Source organism: Mobula birostris, chromosome 3 (genome assembly GCF_030028105.1).
Source record: "Mobula birostris isolate sMobBir1 chromosome 3, sMobBir1.hap1, whole genome shotgun sequence".
In the NCBI taxonomy this organism is placed as follows: Eukaryota; Metazoa; Chordata; class Chondrichthyes; order Myliobatiformes; family Myliobatidae; genus Mobula; species Mobula birostris.
In genome coordinates, this window is record NC_092372.1 from 148,009,156 (window position 1) to 148,023,189 (window position 14,034).

General features: G+C 42.0%; 1 protein-coding gene across 1 annotated transcript in view; it reads right to left on the reverse strand.

Moving 5' to 3' along the window:
- The window catches only part of casd1 (CAS1 domain containing 1), a 113,639-nt gene extending 99,817 nt beyond the window's left edge, over positions 1–13,822 (reverse strand). Inside the window, exon 1 of the mRNA XM_072253428.1 lies at positions 13,638–13,822. Coding sequence (XP_072109529.1) covers positions 13,638–13,770 — 133 coding nt within the window. The 5' untranslated portion in view covers positions 13,771–13,822. The remainder of the gene's footprint in view (positions 1–13,637) is intronic.
- Positions 13,823–14,034: the final 212 nt, after the last annotated feature.

Consider the following 14,034-nt stretch of genomic DNA (forward strand, 5'->3'; position numbering starts at 1 on the left):
CCAGTCTCCTAAAAGCTCATTTTTATGAATGGGCTGTACATAAGTTGGGTGTTAGTAAACTGAAAGGGACCTGCATACAAAAAGAGACAGGAAGGAAAGTGAATTCCAGAGCCCTTGGGACTAGGCAGCTAAATCCATGGCCATCAATGCAGAGCCAAATAAAGAGAGACAAGACACTGAAGATGCTGGAATCCGGAATAACAAACAATCTGTGGAAAAAAACTCAGCAAATCAAGGAGCATCTGTTGACAGGAGAGGTGGGTGGGGTGGTTGCCCCAGGATTGGGGTGGAGAGGGAAGATCCCCAGTATAAAGGGAAATGGTGTGTTGAGGTGGGACCAGTCAGTGATTGAGGGACAGGGGCAGGTATATGAAAGATGGAAACAGACAAAAAAAAAGGAGGCAAACGGAGCCAGATTGAGGGGGAGAGGTGGGGTGGGGGGAGGGGAGGGTGAAGAGGTGAACAGCTAGGAGGAGGAAAAGCAGGAACATGAAGGCAACCAGTGCTGGAATCTGACAAGCAGCAAAGGTAATCACCTAAAGTCAGTCTCACAAACCTAGAGGAAAGAAAGCTCATCCTTTGAGGACAAACTGTCATATTAATATGGTCAGATCACAGCTGTAATCAGGTTTGTAAATACACTCAGACCAAGTCACGATCCTGGCTCCTACCGCTATATCTTCTTATTTACATAGATGTTATCATCTAAAAACATATCTGGTTTCCAAGAACAATGAATATTCTCCATAATTTTCCCAGCACCAGCCCTTCCACTATTCTAATACTATAAAACCATCATTTGTGCTTTTGCTAGCTTTGGACTTGGATTTTAATTTTATCTAACTTCCCATCATAAAACTGAAGATTTCCAAAACTCAGCTGCCAAATTCTATCTAATATCAGGTTTTACTGAACCATCATTCATGTGTCCACTGACTTCCATCCAAAAACACAACATTCTCATTACCTGCAAATCCTCACCCTTTATCGCAAGCAAAATTCTCTGGGTCCTTACCTCTCCTCATCTCTGTAACACAGCCCAAACTCAAAACCTTCCTACATATTTACCCTCCTTCCATTGTAGCCTGTTGCATATTTGCCACTGTAGATCACACTGTTGTGGGCAATCTTAGCTCCAGAATTCCCTCCCAAAGCCTCTCCACCCCTGAAGGTCCTTAAAAATTACCTCTACCTGTCTTTTATCTTAAGATGTTTGAAACGATCAGAAAATTAGGCAGCACTTTAGGGAGAGAAACTAAGTTTAATGTTTCCAATCCAGCAATGGTTCTGGTGAAAGGTAATCCTACTTTTCCTCTCAAATGGATTTCCTGCATTTTCCTGGATTTGCTGCATTTTTGTTTACAAACTTGCATATCATTTAACATGGCAGCATATTTTATTTTACAATTCTCATCCAAAATACTTTGAAAAATTTTACTACAAGAGAGGTGCTATATAAATGAAAGTGGCTGCTAATTACATACTTTAACTATTCAAACAACTCATCTGGGATCATTACTTTAGCTATACCACCAAGAAAACCTACTTGTCATAGTTACAGAACTCAGTCCTGTAGGGTGCAATTTAGAAATATTACCAGTGGTCTAATACCCTGAAAACAGTATGTTTACAAATAAGATTCTAATCTTGTCATTGTTTCTCAAACTTGTCTCCCTGGACTGGCCAAGAGTTGGCAGAATGTAACCACTGTTTGAATAACATCCTAACCACAATATCTGAAGGGACTTCATCCAAAAGCATACAGAGAAATTAGAAATATCAGCCTGAATCAATGAATCTGCAAGTTTTAACAAATGATCTAATTGCAAAACTAAAATGCTCCAGATATCAAAATTTATGTCACACCGATTGGACAATCTCCATTCAAAACAGTTTTCCTTGCCTCTCTATTTGCTGAAATGCCTTGCATCAGCAGTGCCAGCATTCCAAACACCACCCCAAAATAATATGAGCATTAAACACATTTACACAGTCAGTTGGTACCATTCTCCTCTCTAAGGAAGGAATGTGTGTTCAATTAGAATAATTTGTGTAAATTGTCTAGGCTGACACTCCAATGCAATGAGGTAGAAGAACAAAGAATGGTGTCAACATTTGTATGAAACGTTATACTAAACTCTCATTTGTTTCCTCAAGTGGATCTAATAGGTCTCATGATAATATTTCAAAGAGGAATAGCAGTCTTCCTCAGTGTTCTCTTCAAAAACACCCATCCCATTCCTTATCATTAATACAAATTATTTGCTCGTTGTTGGTTACAATCACAAATTTTACTACATTTCGAAAGAACTGCAAAATATTGAGGGACAAACATATTGAGAGGGCAACTGGTATCTTTATTACCCTGGGTCAAAATGTTTAATACTAGAGGACCTGCACTTGGGGTGAGAGGAGGAAAATGATCAAAAAAGATGTACAGGCTAAGTTCTTTATCTTCCCCCCACAGAGACTGCTGGGTGCTTGGCATGCACTACCAAGGGTGGTGTTGCTGGTGGTAGATACATCAGAGGAATTTATGAGACTCCTAGACAGACACATGAATATACAAAGAATGGAAGATTATGGACCAAGTGCAGGCATAAGGAATCGTATAAGGGCTATAAAGAATAGTAAAGGATAGTAAATTAAAGAGGCTAGGCGAGAGGAGGTTAGTTCACAACAGGGGGATGGGAACCAGTGCAGAGAGACAGAGGGGTGTAAAGTACGGGTAAAAGCAAAAAGTAGTAAGGAGAAAAGTAAAAGTGGCAGGCTGAAAAATCCAGGGCAAGCATCAAAAACGGCCACTTTTCAACATGATAGTATAAGGGCTAAGAGAGTTGTAAAAGAGTGCCTGAAGACTTTGTGTGTCAATGCAAGGAGCATTCGTAACAAGGTGGATGAATTGAAAGTGCAGATTGTTATTAATGATTATGATATAGTTGGGATCACAGAGACATGGCTCCAGGGTGACCAAGGATGGGAGCTCAACGTTCAGGGATATTCAATATTCAGGAGGGATAGACATGAAAGAAAAGGAGGTGAGGTGGCGTTGCTGGTTAAAGATGAGATTAACGCAATAGAAAGGAAGGACATAAGCCGGGAAGATGTGGAATCGATATGGGTAGAGCTGCATAACACTAAGAGGCAGAAAACGCTGGTGGGAGTTGTGTACAGGCCACTTAACAGTAGTAGTGAGGTCGGGGATGGTATTAAACAGGAAATTAGAAATGTGTGCAATAAAGGAACAGCAGTTATAATGGGTGACTTCAATCTACATGTAGATTGGGTGAACCAAATTGGTAAAGGTGCTGAGGAAGAGGATTTCTTGGAATGTATGCGGGATGGTTTTTTTGAACCAACATGTCAAGGAACCGACTAGAGAGCAGGCTATTCTGGACTGGGTTTTGAGCAATGAGGAAGGGTTAATTAGCAATCTTGTCATGAGAGGCCCCCTGGGTAAGAGTGACCATAATATGGTGGAATTCTTCATTAAGATGGAGAGTGACATAGTTAATTCAGAAACAAAGGTTCTGAACTTAAAGAGGGGTAACTTTGAAGGTATGAGACATGAATTAGCTAAGATAGACTGGCAAATGACACTTAAAGGATTGACGGGGGATATGCAATGGCAAGCATTTAAAGATTTGCATGGATGAACTACAATTGTTCAGCCCAGTTTGGCAAAAGAGTAAATCAAGAAAGGTAGTGCATCCATGGCTGACGAGAAATTAGGGATAGTATCAATTCCAAAGAAGAAGCATACAAATTATCCAGAAAAAGTGGCTCACCTGAGGACTGGGAGAAATTCAGAGTTCAGCAGAGGAGGACAAAGGACTTAATTAGGAAGGGGAAAAAAGATTATGAGAGAAAACTGGCAGGGAACATAAAAACTGACTGTAAAAGCTTTTATAGATATGTAAAAAGGAAAAGACTGGTAAAGAAAAATGCAGGTCCCCTACAGACAAAAACAGGTGAATTGATTATGGGGAGCAATGACATGGCAGACCAATTGAATAATTACTTTGGTTCTGTCTTCACTGAGGAGGACATAAGTAACCTTCCAGAAATAATAGGGGACAGAGGGTCCAGTGAGATGGAGGAACTGAGCGAAATACATGTTAGTAGGAAAGTGGTGTTAGGTAAATTGAAGGGATTAAAGGCAGATAAATCCCCAGGGCCAGATGGTCTGCATCCCAGAGTGCTTAAGGAAGTAGCCCAAGAAATAGTGGATGCATTAGTGATAATTTTTCAAAACTTGTTAGATTCTGGACTAGTTCCTGAGGATTGGAGGGTGGCCAATGTAACCCCACTTTTTAAAAAAGGAGGAAGAGAGAAACCAGGGAACTATAGACCGGTTAGCCTAACGTCGGTGGTGGGGAAACTGCTAGAGTCAGTTATCAAAGATGTGATAACAGCACATTTGGAAAGCGGTGAAATCATCGGACAAAGTCAGCATGGATTTGTGAAAGGACAATCATGTCTGACGAATCTCATAGAATTTTTTGAGGATGTAACTAGTAGAGTGGATAGGGGAGAACCAGTGGATGTGGTATATTTGGATTTTCAAAAGGCTTTTGACAAGGTCCCACACAGGAGATTAGTGTGCAAACTTAAAGCACACGGTATTGGGGGTAAGGTATTGATGTGGATAGAGAATTGGTTAGCAGACAGGAAGCAAAGAGTGGGAATAAACGGGACCTTTTCAGAATGGCAGGCAGTGACTAGTGGGGTACCGCAAGGCTCAGTGCTGGGACCCCAGTTGTTTACAATATATATTAATGACTTGGATGAGGGAATTAAATGCAGCATCTCCAAGTTTGCGGATGACACGAAGCTGGGCGGCAGTGTTAGCTGTGAGGACGATGCTAAGAGGATGCAGGGTGACTTGGATAGGTTGGGTGAGTGGGCAAATTCATGGCAGATGCAATTTCATGTGGATAAATGTGAAGTTATCCACTTTGGTGGCAAAAATAGGAAAACAGGTTATTATCTGAATGGTGGCCGATTAGGAAAAGGGGAGGTGCAACGAGACCTGGGTGTCATTATACACCAGTCATTGAAAGTGGGCATGCAGGTACAGCAGGCGGTGAAAAAGGCGAATGGTATGCTGGCATTTATAGCAAGAGGATTCAAGTACAGGAGCAGGGAAGTACTACTGCAGTTGTACAAGGCCTTGGTGAGACCACACCTGGAGTATTGTGTGCAGTTTTGGTCCCCTAATCTGAGGAAAGACATCCTTGCCATAGAGGGAGTACAAAGAAGGTTCACTAGATTGATTCCTGGGATGGCAGGACTTTCATATGATGAAAGACTGGATGAACTAGGCTTGTACTCGTTGGAATTTAGAAGATTGAGGGGGGATCTGATTGAAACGTATAAAATCCTAAAGGGATTGGACAGGCTAGATGCAGGAAGATTGTTCCTGATGTTGGGAAAGTCCAGAACGAGGGGTCACAGTTTGAGCATAAAGGGGAAGCCTTTTAGGACTGAGATTAGGAAAAACTTCTTCACACAGAGAGTGGTGAATCTGTGGAATTCTCTGCCACAGGAAACAGTTGAGGCCAGTTCATTGGCTATATTTAAGAGGGAGTTAGATATGGCCCTTGTGGCTAGGGGGATCAGGGGGTATGGAGGGAAAGCTGGTGCAGGGTTCTGAGTTGGATGATCAGCCATGATCATAATAAATGGCGGTGCAGGCTCGAAGGGCTGAATGGCCTACTCCTGCACCTATTTTCTATGTTTCTAACTTCTATAGATATGCAGTGGAGAGTATACTAACTGATTGCATCAATGGAATAGTTTACAAAAAGTGGTGGATACAGCCCAGTCCATTATGAGTTAAGCCCTCCCCACCATTGAGCACATCTGCAAGGAGTGCTGTTGCAGGAAAGCAGCATCCGACATCAAAGACCCCCAACATCCAGACCATGCTCTCTTCTCACTGCTGCCATCAGGAAGCAGGTACAACAGCCTCAGGTCCCACACCACCAGGTTCACGAAGTTATTTCCTCTCAACTATCAGGCCACTTGAATCAGAGGGGATAACTTCACTCACCTCAAAACTGAACCGGTTCAACAACCTATAGACTCACTTTCCAGGACTCTCACTTTCATGTGCTTGATATATATTGTTTTATTTATTTATTGAGCTACAGCACAGAATAAACCCTTCCGGTCCTTCAAGCCACGCTGCCCAGCAATTCCCCCAGAATTCATGCCAGCCTAATCTCGGGACAATTTACAAAGACCAATTAACTTACCAACCAGTACGTCTTTGGACTGCGGGAGGAAACCGAATCTCTCGGAGGAAACCCACATGGTCACATGAAGAATGTACAAACGGGCAATGGCAGGAATTGAACTCAGGTCACTGGTACTGTAAAGTGTTGTGCTAGCCACTACACTATTGTGACACCTCTTATTTATTATTATTATTTTGTCTTTGTTCTTTTTGTATTTACAACATTTGTTGTTTTTTGCATATTTGTTGTTTGTCCATTTGTTGTGTGAGGATTTTCATTGATTCTATTTCCTTGCATTTATTGTGAATGCCCACAAGAAAGTCAATCTCAGGGTAGTATATGGCAACATATGTGGACTTTAATAATACATTTACTTTGAACTTTAATTAGGCATCATCAGCTCAGTACAACATCGTGGACTAAAGCGTTGCCTGTTCCTGTACTGTTGTATGTTCTATGAGGAGTTAAAACCAATGTGGAAAGCAACTAAAGATTTTTTTCTCTTTAACTAACATATTTATGCCATTCATTTGTCAGTGAGATCATCTGATAATATTCATCTGAGCAAACTTTTCCAGATGTGATCAGATATCAGGGTCTTACTATTGGCTAAGATTTGATTCTGCATCAAATACCACCAAGGTCATCATAGAACCATAGAAACTACAGCACAGAAACAGGCCTTTTGGCCCTTCTTGGCTGTGCCGAACTATTTTCTGCCTAGTTCCACTGACCTGCACACGGACCATCTCCCTCCGGACACCTCCCATCCATGTATCTGTCCAATTTATTCTTAAATGTTAAAAAAGAACCCGCATTTACCACCTCGTCTGGCAGCTCATTCCACACTCCCACCACTCTCTGTGTGAAGAAGCCCCCTCTAATGTTCCCTTTAAACTTTAAACCCTGTATGTTCTACCTTGGTTTGTCCTTTTAACGTGCAATACCTCACACTTGTCTGTATTAAACTCCATCTGCCATTTTTCAGCCCATTTTTCCAGCTGGTCCAAGTCCCTCTGCAGGCTCTGAAAACCTTCCTCACTGTCTACTACACCTCCAATCTTTGTATCATCAGCAAACTTGCTGATCCAATTTACCACATTATCATCCAGATCATTGATATAGATGACAAATAACAATGGACCCAGCACTGATCCCTGTGGCACACCGCTAGTCACAGGCCTCCACTCGGAGAAGCAATTCTCTACTACCACTCTTTGGCTTCTTCCATTGAGCCAATGTCTAATCCAATTTACCACCTCTCCATGTATACCTAGCGACTGAATTTTCCTAACTAACCTTCCATGCGGGACCTTGTCGAAGGCCTTACTGAAGTCCATGTAGACAATATCCTCTGCCTTCCCTTCATCCACTTTCCTGGTAACCTCCTGGAAAAACTCCAATAGATTGGTCAAACATGACCTACCACACACAAAGCCATGTTGACTCTCCCTAATAAGTCCCTGTCTATCCAAATGCTTGTAGGTTCTGTCTCTTAGTATTCCCTCCAATAACTTACCTACTACCGACGTTAAACTTACTGGCCTATAATTTCCCAGATTACTTTTCGATCCTTTTTTAAACAACGGAACAACATGAGCCACTCTCCAATCCTCCGGCGCCCTCACCTGTAGACAGCGACATTTTAAATATTTCTGTCAGGGCCCCTGCAATTTCAACACTAGTCTCCTTCGAGGTCCGAAGGGACACCCTGTCAGGTCCCGGGGATTTATCCCCTTTAATTTTCCTCAAGACAGCAAGGACCTCCTCCTTTTCGATCTGTACAGTTTCCATGATCTCTCTACTTGTTTCCCTTAATTCCACAGACTTCATGCCAGTTTCCTTAGTAAATACAGATGCAAAAAACCTATTTAAGATCTCCCCCATTTCCTTTGGTTCCGCACATAGCCGACCACTCTGATCTTCAAGAGGGCCAATTTTATCCCTTACAATCCTTTTGCTCTTAATATACCTGTAAAAGCTCTCTGAAGAAAGTCATAAAACTAAAACATTAATTCTATGACAGAAGAAATTCTGCAGATGCTGGAATTCCAGAGCAACATACACAAAATGCTGGAGGAACTCAGGTCAGGCAGCATCTATGGAGAGGAATAAAGAGTCAAAGTCTCGGGCTGAGCCCCTTCATAAGAACATTATTTTTTTCTCTACAGACTTTGCCTTTGCATCCTATAGCAGTAAATTCTATAAGAACACAAAATAAACATGCAGAATTAGCACTATATCACCCTTCAAATTTCATCTGTCCTGCAATGTTACCTTAAGACTGTTACTGTGTTCAAGCTCAATTTCCTGAAGATCCATATTGTCACATGGGTTCAAATTTCTGGTGATTTTCAGTGAACAAACTTAATGACCAACCATCCACAGTTCCCATTAAAGAATTTCAAGAATATACAATATGAAATCTTCCCCAGGGCATCTTGGCATGTCTCTTGTCAATCTCCTACAAAACCTCATGCATCCTTACAAGATCCTTCATCAATTCAGCGAGCTGCAACGGGACCTAACATTAGCCACAGCTTTCTCGCCACCCTCCACCTTTTTCCGCCTTCTGAGGCTACCAGGTTCGCTCATCTCTCTCCACTCATCATTCCCTGACCCCTGGCACTTTCCCCCTGCACAGGAAGTACAACATTTCTTCTTGCACTGCCAGCCAGAGACCTCACTAACCCTCAAGGGGGAGGCAAAGATTCACATGCACCATACTCATCTACAGTGTCTATACTCATCCTGTGCTGCTGATTTGGCCTCCTCCTTTATATCAGTGAGAGCAAGCACAAACTAGGCAACTGATCTTCAGAGCACCTCACTCTGTCCACAACGGCCAACCCAAGCTCCCAGATACCAACCATTTTAACTCCTCTTCCCACACCAACTGGTCCATCCTCTCACTTCTCCAGTACCAGGTTGAGCAAGGCTCAACACTTCATAGTCTGCTGAGTTAGTCGACAATCCAAAGGTGTGAGTAGTAACTTTTCCAATTTTAGGTAAACTTTAACCATGTGTATCCCCCCTCACCTCCTTCCTTCCAATAACCTACAGTCCTCCAATTTTTTGTTCCTTTTCTCATACCACCCTCAATCCAATTTTGTCTATCTCTCCTCCTGGCTCTATCCATTTACTGTCCATACATTTTACTGTCCACAAGATCCCTTTATCAGGCAGTTCCATCTGCCCATCGTCTCTCCCCCTAATAGTTACCATTATCAATTTCCTTACTCATCGTATTCCAACACCTTCATCATCAAGTTCAGGAACAGTTATTACCCCTCAACCAAGAGACTCTTGAACCAGTGGGGATAACTTCACGTGCCCCATCACTGAACTGTTCCTATAACCTATGGGCTCACTATCAAGTTCTGTTCATCTTATGTTCTTGACATTTATTGCTTATTTATTATAATTACTTATGTATTTGCAGTTTGTTGTCTTTTGCACACTGGTTGTTTATCCTGTTGGGTATGGTCTTTCAATGATTTATGTTTTTGGATTTACTGAATATGCCCATAAGTACTTTGATAATAAATTTACTTGGAACTCTGAACATTGGAAAGTGTAAAGCTGGACAAGCTGGATAAGCATTTTAATCCACCTTAATACCCTGTCTCTACCTTCACACTTGGCTCCAGCTACACGATTCTTTTAGAACCCTTGCCTGCTTCCACCTACCATCCACCTGCCTCTGTCACTCAACTCCACCCTTCCACCTTCCCCACCCAGCTCCATCTCCCATCCTTCACTTCTACTTGATTTACCAATCAACTATTTCCCTCTCCTTTCCAAATCCTGATGCAGTGTCTATTCAATGTCAACAATTTCTTTTGTAACAGATCTTGACCCACTGAGTCCTCCAGCAGTTTTTTTTTTTGGCCATGAGATCACCTCACACATTTCTAAATCCATACAAGTTCAGGCCAATCTTACTTAATCTCACCTTTCTGGAAACAACCTCATATTAAGAATAAAGTTACATTTGACAAGATACTTGAAAATCAAAATCAGACATTGTACTCTAAATATAGTTTCTGTAAAACTGCAAATTCATAGCTTCAATACTTGTGTACACTAAACATCTTTCAGTAAAGGTCAACATGATATTTGGCTTAACCTCACATTTTCCTTCTGACTTGAAGCTCATCTTGGATTTTTCTGTTTGGCTGGGCACATGTGGAAGTTGAGACCAGAAATGCAGCATGTAGCTGGGTGTTACTTGTCAGTCAATGTGAATTAAGTCTGTAGAATGTGTCGAAATGTAAATGTTGCACAAGCAGGCTAACAACATATAGACACTGTAGGGGATACTGCTGGTTTCAATGATAACAAAACTTTCCCAATATCTGGAAGATGCTGACAAGAGCAAGATTGTAGATGAAGACATGTGGGACAAGGTACAATGGATCCCGAGGTGATTGCAGAGTAAATGTAGATATTGGTTAAAATAATGTAATGCCAGAAGTGTTGTTTGAATCATTTTGACCAAACTCATCCATGCTTGAGTGCCTTCATGAGCTAGTCTATTTGTCCACGTGTGGCCAATGTTTCTCTTAAGATTTCCTATCCATGAATCAGTCCAGATGTCTTTTAAATATTGTAAATTTACCTGCTTCTATCACTTCCTCTGTATCAGTTTGTTCCATATCCCACCACTGTGTGTAAAAACTGCCCCTCAAGTCCTCTTTAAATCTTGCCCTTCTCAACTTAAAATTGTACCCTCTAGCCTTAGACTAGCCTGGGAAAAAAGCTGACTATCCACCTTATCTATGCCCCTCATTCAATAAAACTCTATAGAATTACCCTTCAATCTATTTCACTCCCAGGAAAACAGACCTAGTCTATCCAATCTCTCCTTGCAACTCAAGCACTCCAGTCCTGTCAAAAACCTTCTGAATTTTTCTGTGCTCTTTCTAGTTTAATCACATGCTAGGTTGTAAATTGTTAAGAGGATTTGAAATTTTTGACATGTTTCCTACAACAACCAGAATTGCTCACAATATAAAAGGTAGCAAAGAATTTATTTGCAAATCCATTATTTGAGGGTCTGCCAAGGCCAGCATATATTGCCCATCTGAGGAATGAGGAGTTGAGGATATAAACAAAAATCATTTTGAAACTATGTAACCTCTGGCTAAAAGAATAATTGGGACTGAATGGGAACTTTTGAACTGAAGTAAACTCTGTCTTCAGCAGTTAGCAATATGTATGGCGTAAATCTAATACCCATCAGCTAAGTAGCACTACCCCTACTGTAAAGTATGGTGGAGGTAGCATCATGATATGGGGATGCCTTTCAGCAGCAAAGGCTGGAAATCTGGTCAGGAATGATGGAAAGGTGAATGCCACTAAATACATAGAGATCCTGGATTAAAACCTGTTGGTCTCTGCCAGAAAGCTTAAACTGGAGAGGAAGTTTATTATTCAGCAGGACAACAACCCAAAGCACACTGTCAGAGTAACCATGGAATAGCTTCAAATGAAGAAAATTGATGTCCCTGAGTGGCCTAGTGAGAGTCCTGACCTTAACTTGATCAAACATCTCTGGCAAGACCTCAAGATTGCTGTCCAAGATTGCTCCCCAACTAACCTGGCACAGCTTCAGCAATTTTGCAAAGAGAAATGGGCAAATCTTGCTCCATCACATTGTTCAAAGCTAATAGAGACCTACCCAAAAAGATTACTGGCTGTAATAGCTGCAAAAGGTAGTTCAACTAAGTACTGAGCAAAGGGGGATGAATACTTTACATCTGCTGACATTTGAGTTTTTGAATATTTAATTTTTCATGCTTTACAATTTTCCTGGCTTTTTGGGCTCTACTGTGAAAAAAGGAGCAAGTGATTTTCAAATAAAAATTCTCTGTTAAATTGACCAAGAACCCTGGTTGTAATATTCATTTATATGAACAAAGGGTTGGGGACTGAATACCTTTTCAAGGCACTGTAACAGGTCATTCCAGAGAGCATTTTAAAAGCTACATTAGTGGATCTAAAAATGCACAAGGACAACAGTTTTCCTCTCCTGAAGGACGTTAGTAAAGTGGATAGAGTTTCCCAACAATCCAGTAGTTTTGCAATCATTATTAATGCTGTGGTGGAACTTGAATTTAGGATTGCTGGCAACACACATAAAAGTTGCTGGTGAACGCAGCACGCCAGGCAGCATCTCTAGGATGAGGTACAGTCGACGTTTCGGGCGGAGAACCTTCGTCAGGACTAACTGAAAGAAGAGCTAGTATTAGTCCTGCTGAGGGGTCTCAGCCCGAAATGTCGACTATACCTCTTCCTAGAGATGCTGCCTGGCCTGCTGTGTTCACCAGCAACTTTTACATATGTTGCTTGAAATTCCAGCATCTGCAGATTTCTCCGTGTTTGCATTTTAGGATTGCTGGTACAGGTTTCTGAATTACACGTCAGGTAATTTAACCACTACGCTTTTCACTAAAATTATTGCTTTATCTTCAACTAAAAAAAGTTGAGAGGAAAAAAGAGAACAAAAGATATAACAGATATAAAATAACTGGTAGAAATATTAAAAGAGAGATGAGAAATAATACACTCAGTTAAACAGTATTGTAGGTGCGCCTGAAGAACAGCAATCCATGTGTATACAGGGAGGTGAGATTATGTTGACTATATATTTATCCGATATCATGTAAATTTTATGAATCCTCTAAAATAAAGACATGTTGGTCCAGGACAGTTCGAACCTGTCTTTTCTCTTTTAATGATCGGCCGAAATCTGACTGCAATAGGTATTAATTGATTTGCCTTATTATATTTCTGCACCATGGTCTTTTACTTCATGCACATTCAATTGCTACACTATGTTGCAGAATGATCAATCATATCACAAAGAAAATTCGACAGTAAACAATACAAGTCAAATGCCTTTAGATAAATCAAGTTTAAAATTTACGTATGCATTTACTATCATGCTAGATGACAGAAGACCACTTTACGTTTAAGCTTTTCAAAGCAATATGGGAAAGAAAAAGAGGTTTATAAAGGGCAGTCCCATTTCGCAGCCCGCATTTCAGAACGCTGGCTGTATCTCACGTACTCTGTTGTATAAGGTTAAGGGAGGCACCGCGACCCCAGGGAAACACAAAAGCAGCAGCGAGGACCCACCGCCAAACTAGCGCACACTGACCGCCCGGACAGCGGGGACGAGCTGCCTGCAGCTGTGTGTTTGTGGCTCACAGGTAGCAAGGCCAACAATGACAGGAACACACTAGCCGGTCCCTTTCGTGGGGACCGCTCCGGGCCCGGCAACGCTGGTCTTCGCCTGAACGAAGACGGCTGGCGCCGAGCTGAGGAGCAGGGAACGGCACGGCTCTCCTCCCCAGACCACCCCCGTTCTGTCCCTTCCCGCAACCTCACCTCCGTAGCTCCTGTTGATCCCGTGGCCAGCAGTTAAGATCAGCACGAAGCTGATGGCGAGCAGCTTGGCGTTCTTGATGTTGAAGTGTTGATTAATCTCCCGCCTGCCCATCGCATAGGCCTGCGCCGCCATCTTGGCTCCTCCATGACAACCAAGTGCTAGCCGAGCTCTTACAGAAGCTGGAACAAGAGAGCAGAAGAGGCGGGACCTGAGTATATCAGAGGGGAGGAGCCGAGGGAGCAGGGGGTTACACCGAACTGAAGGATAGATAGAAAGGACGGAGCTGGGGCGGGGACACATTGAATTTAAAGGATTCGGCTGGGGCAGGGGCTTGTCCCCACCTTATCTGCAACATAAACTTGGTCTCTTTCTTTCATAGTTCTGATATCTGAAACG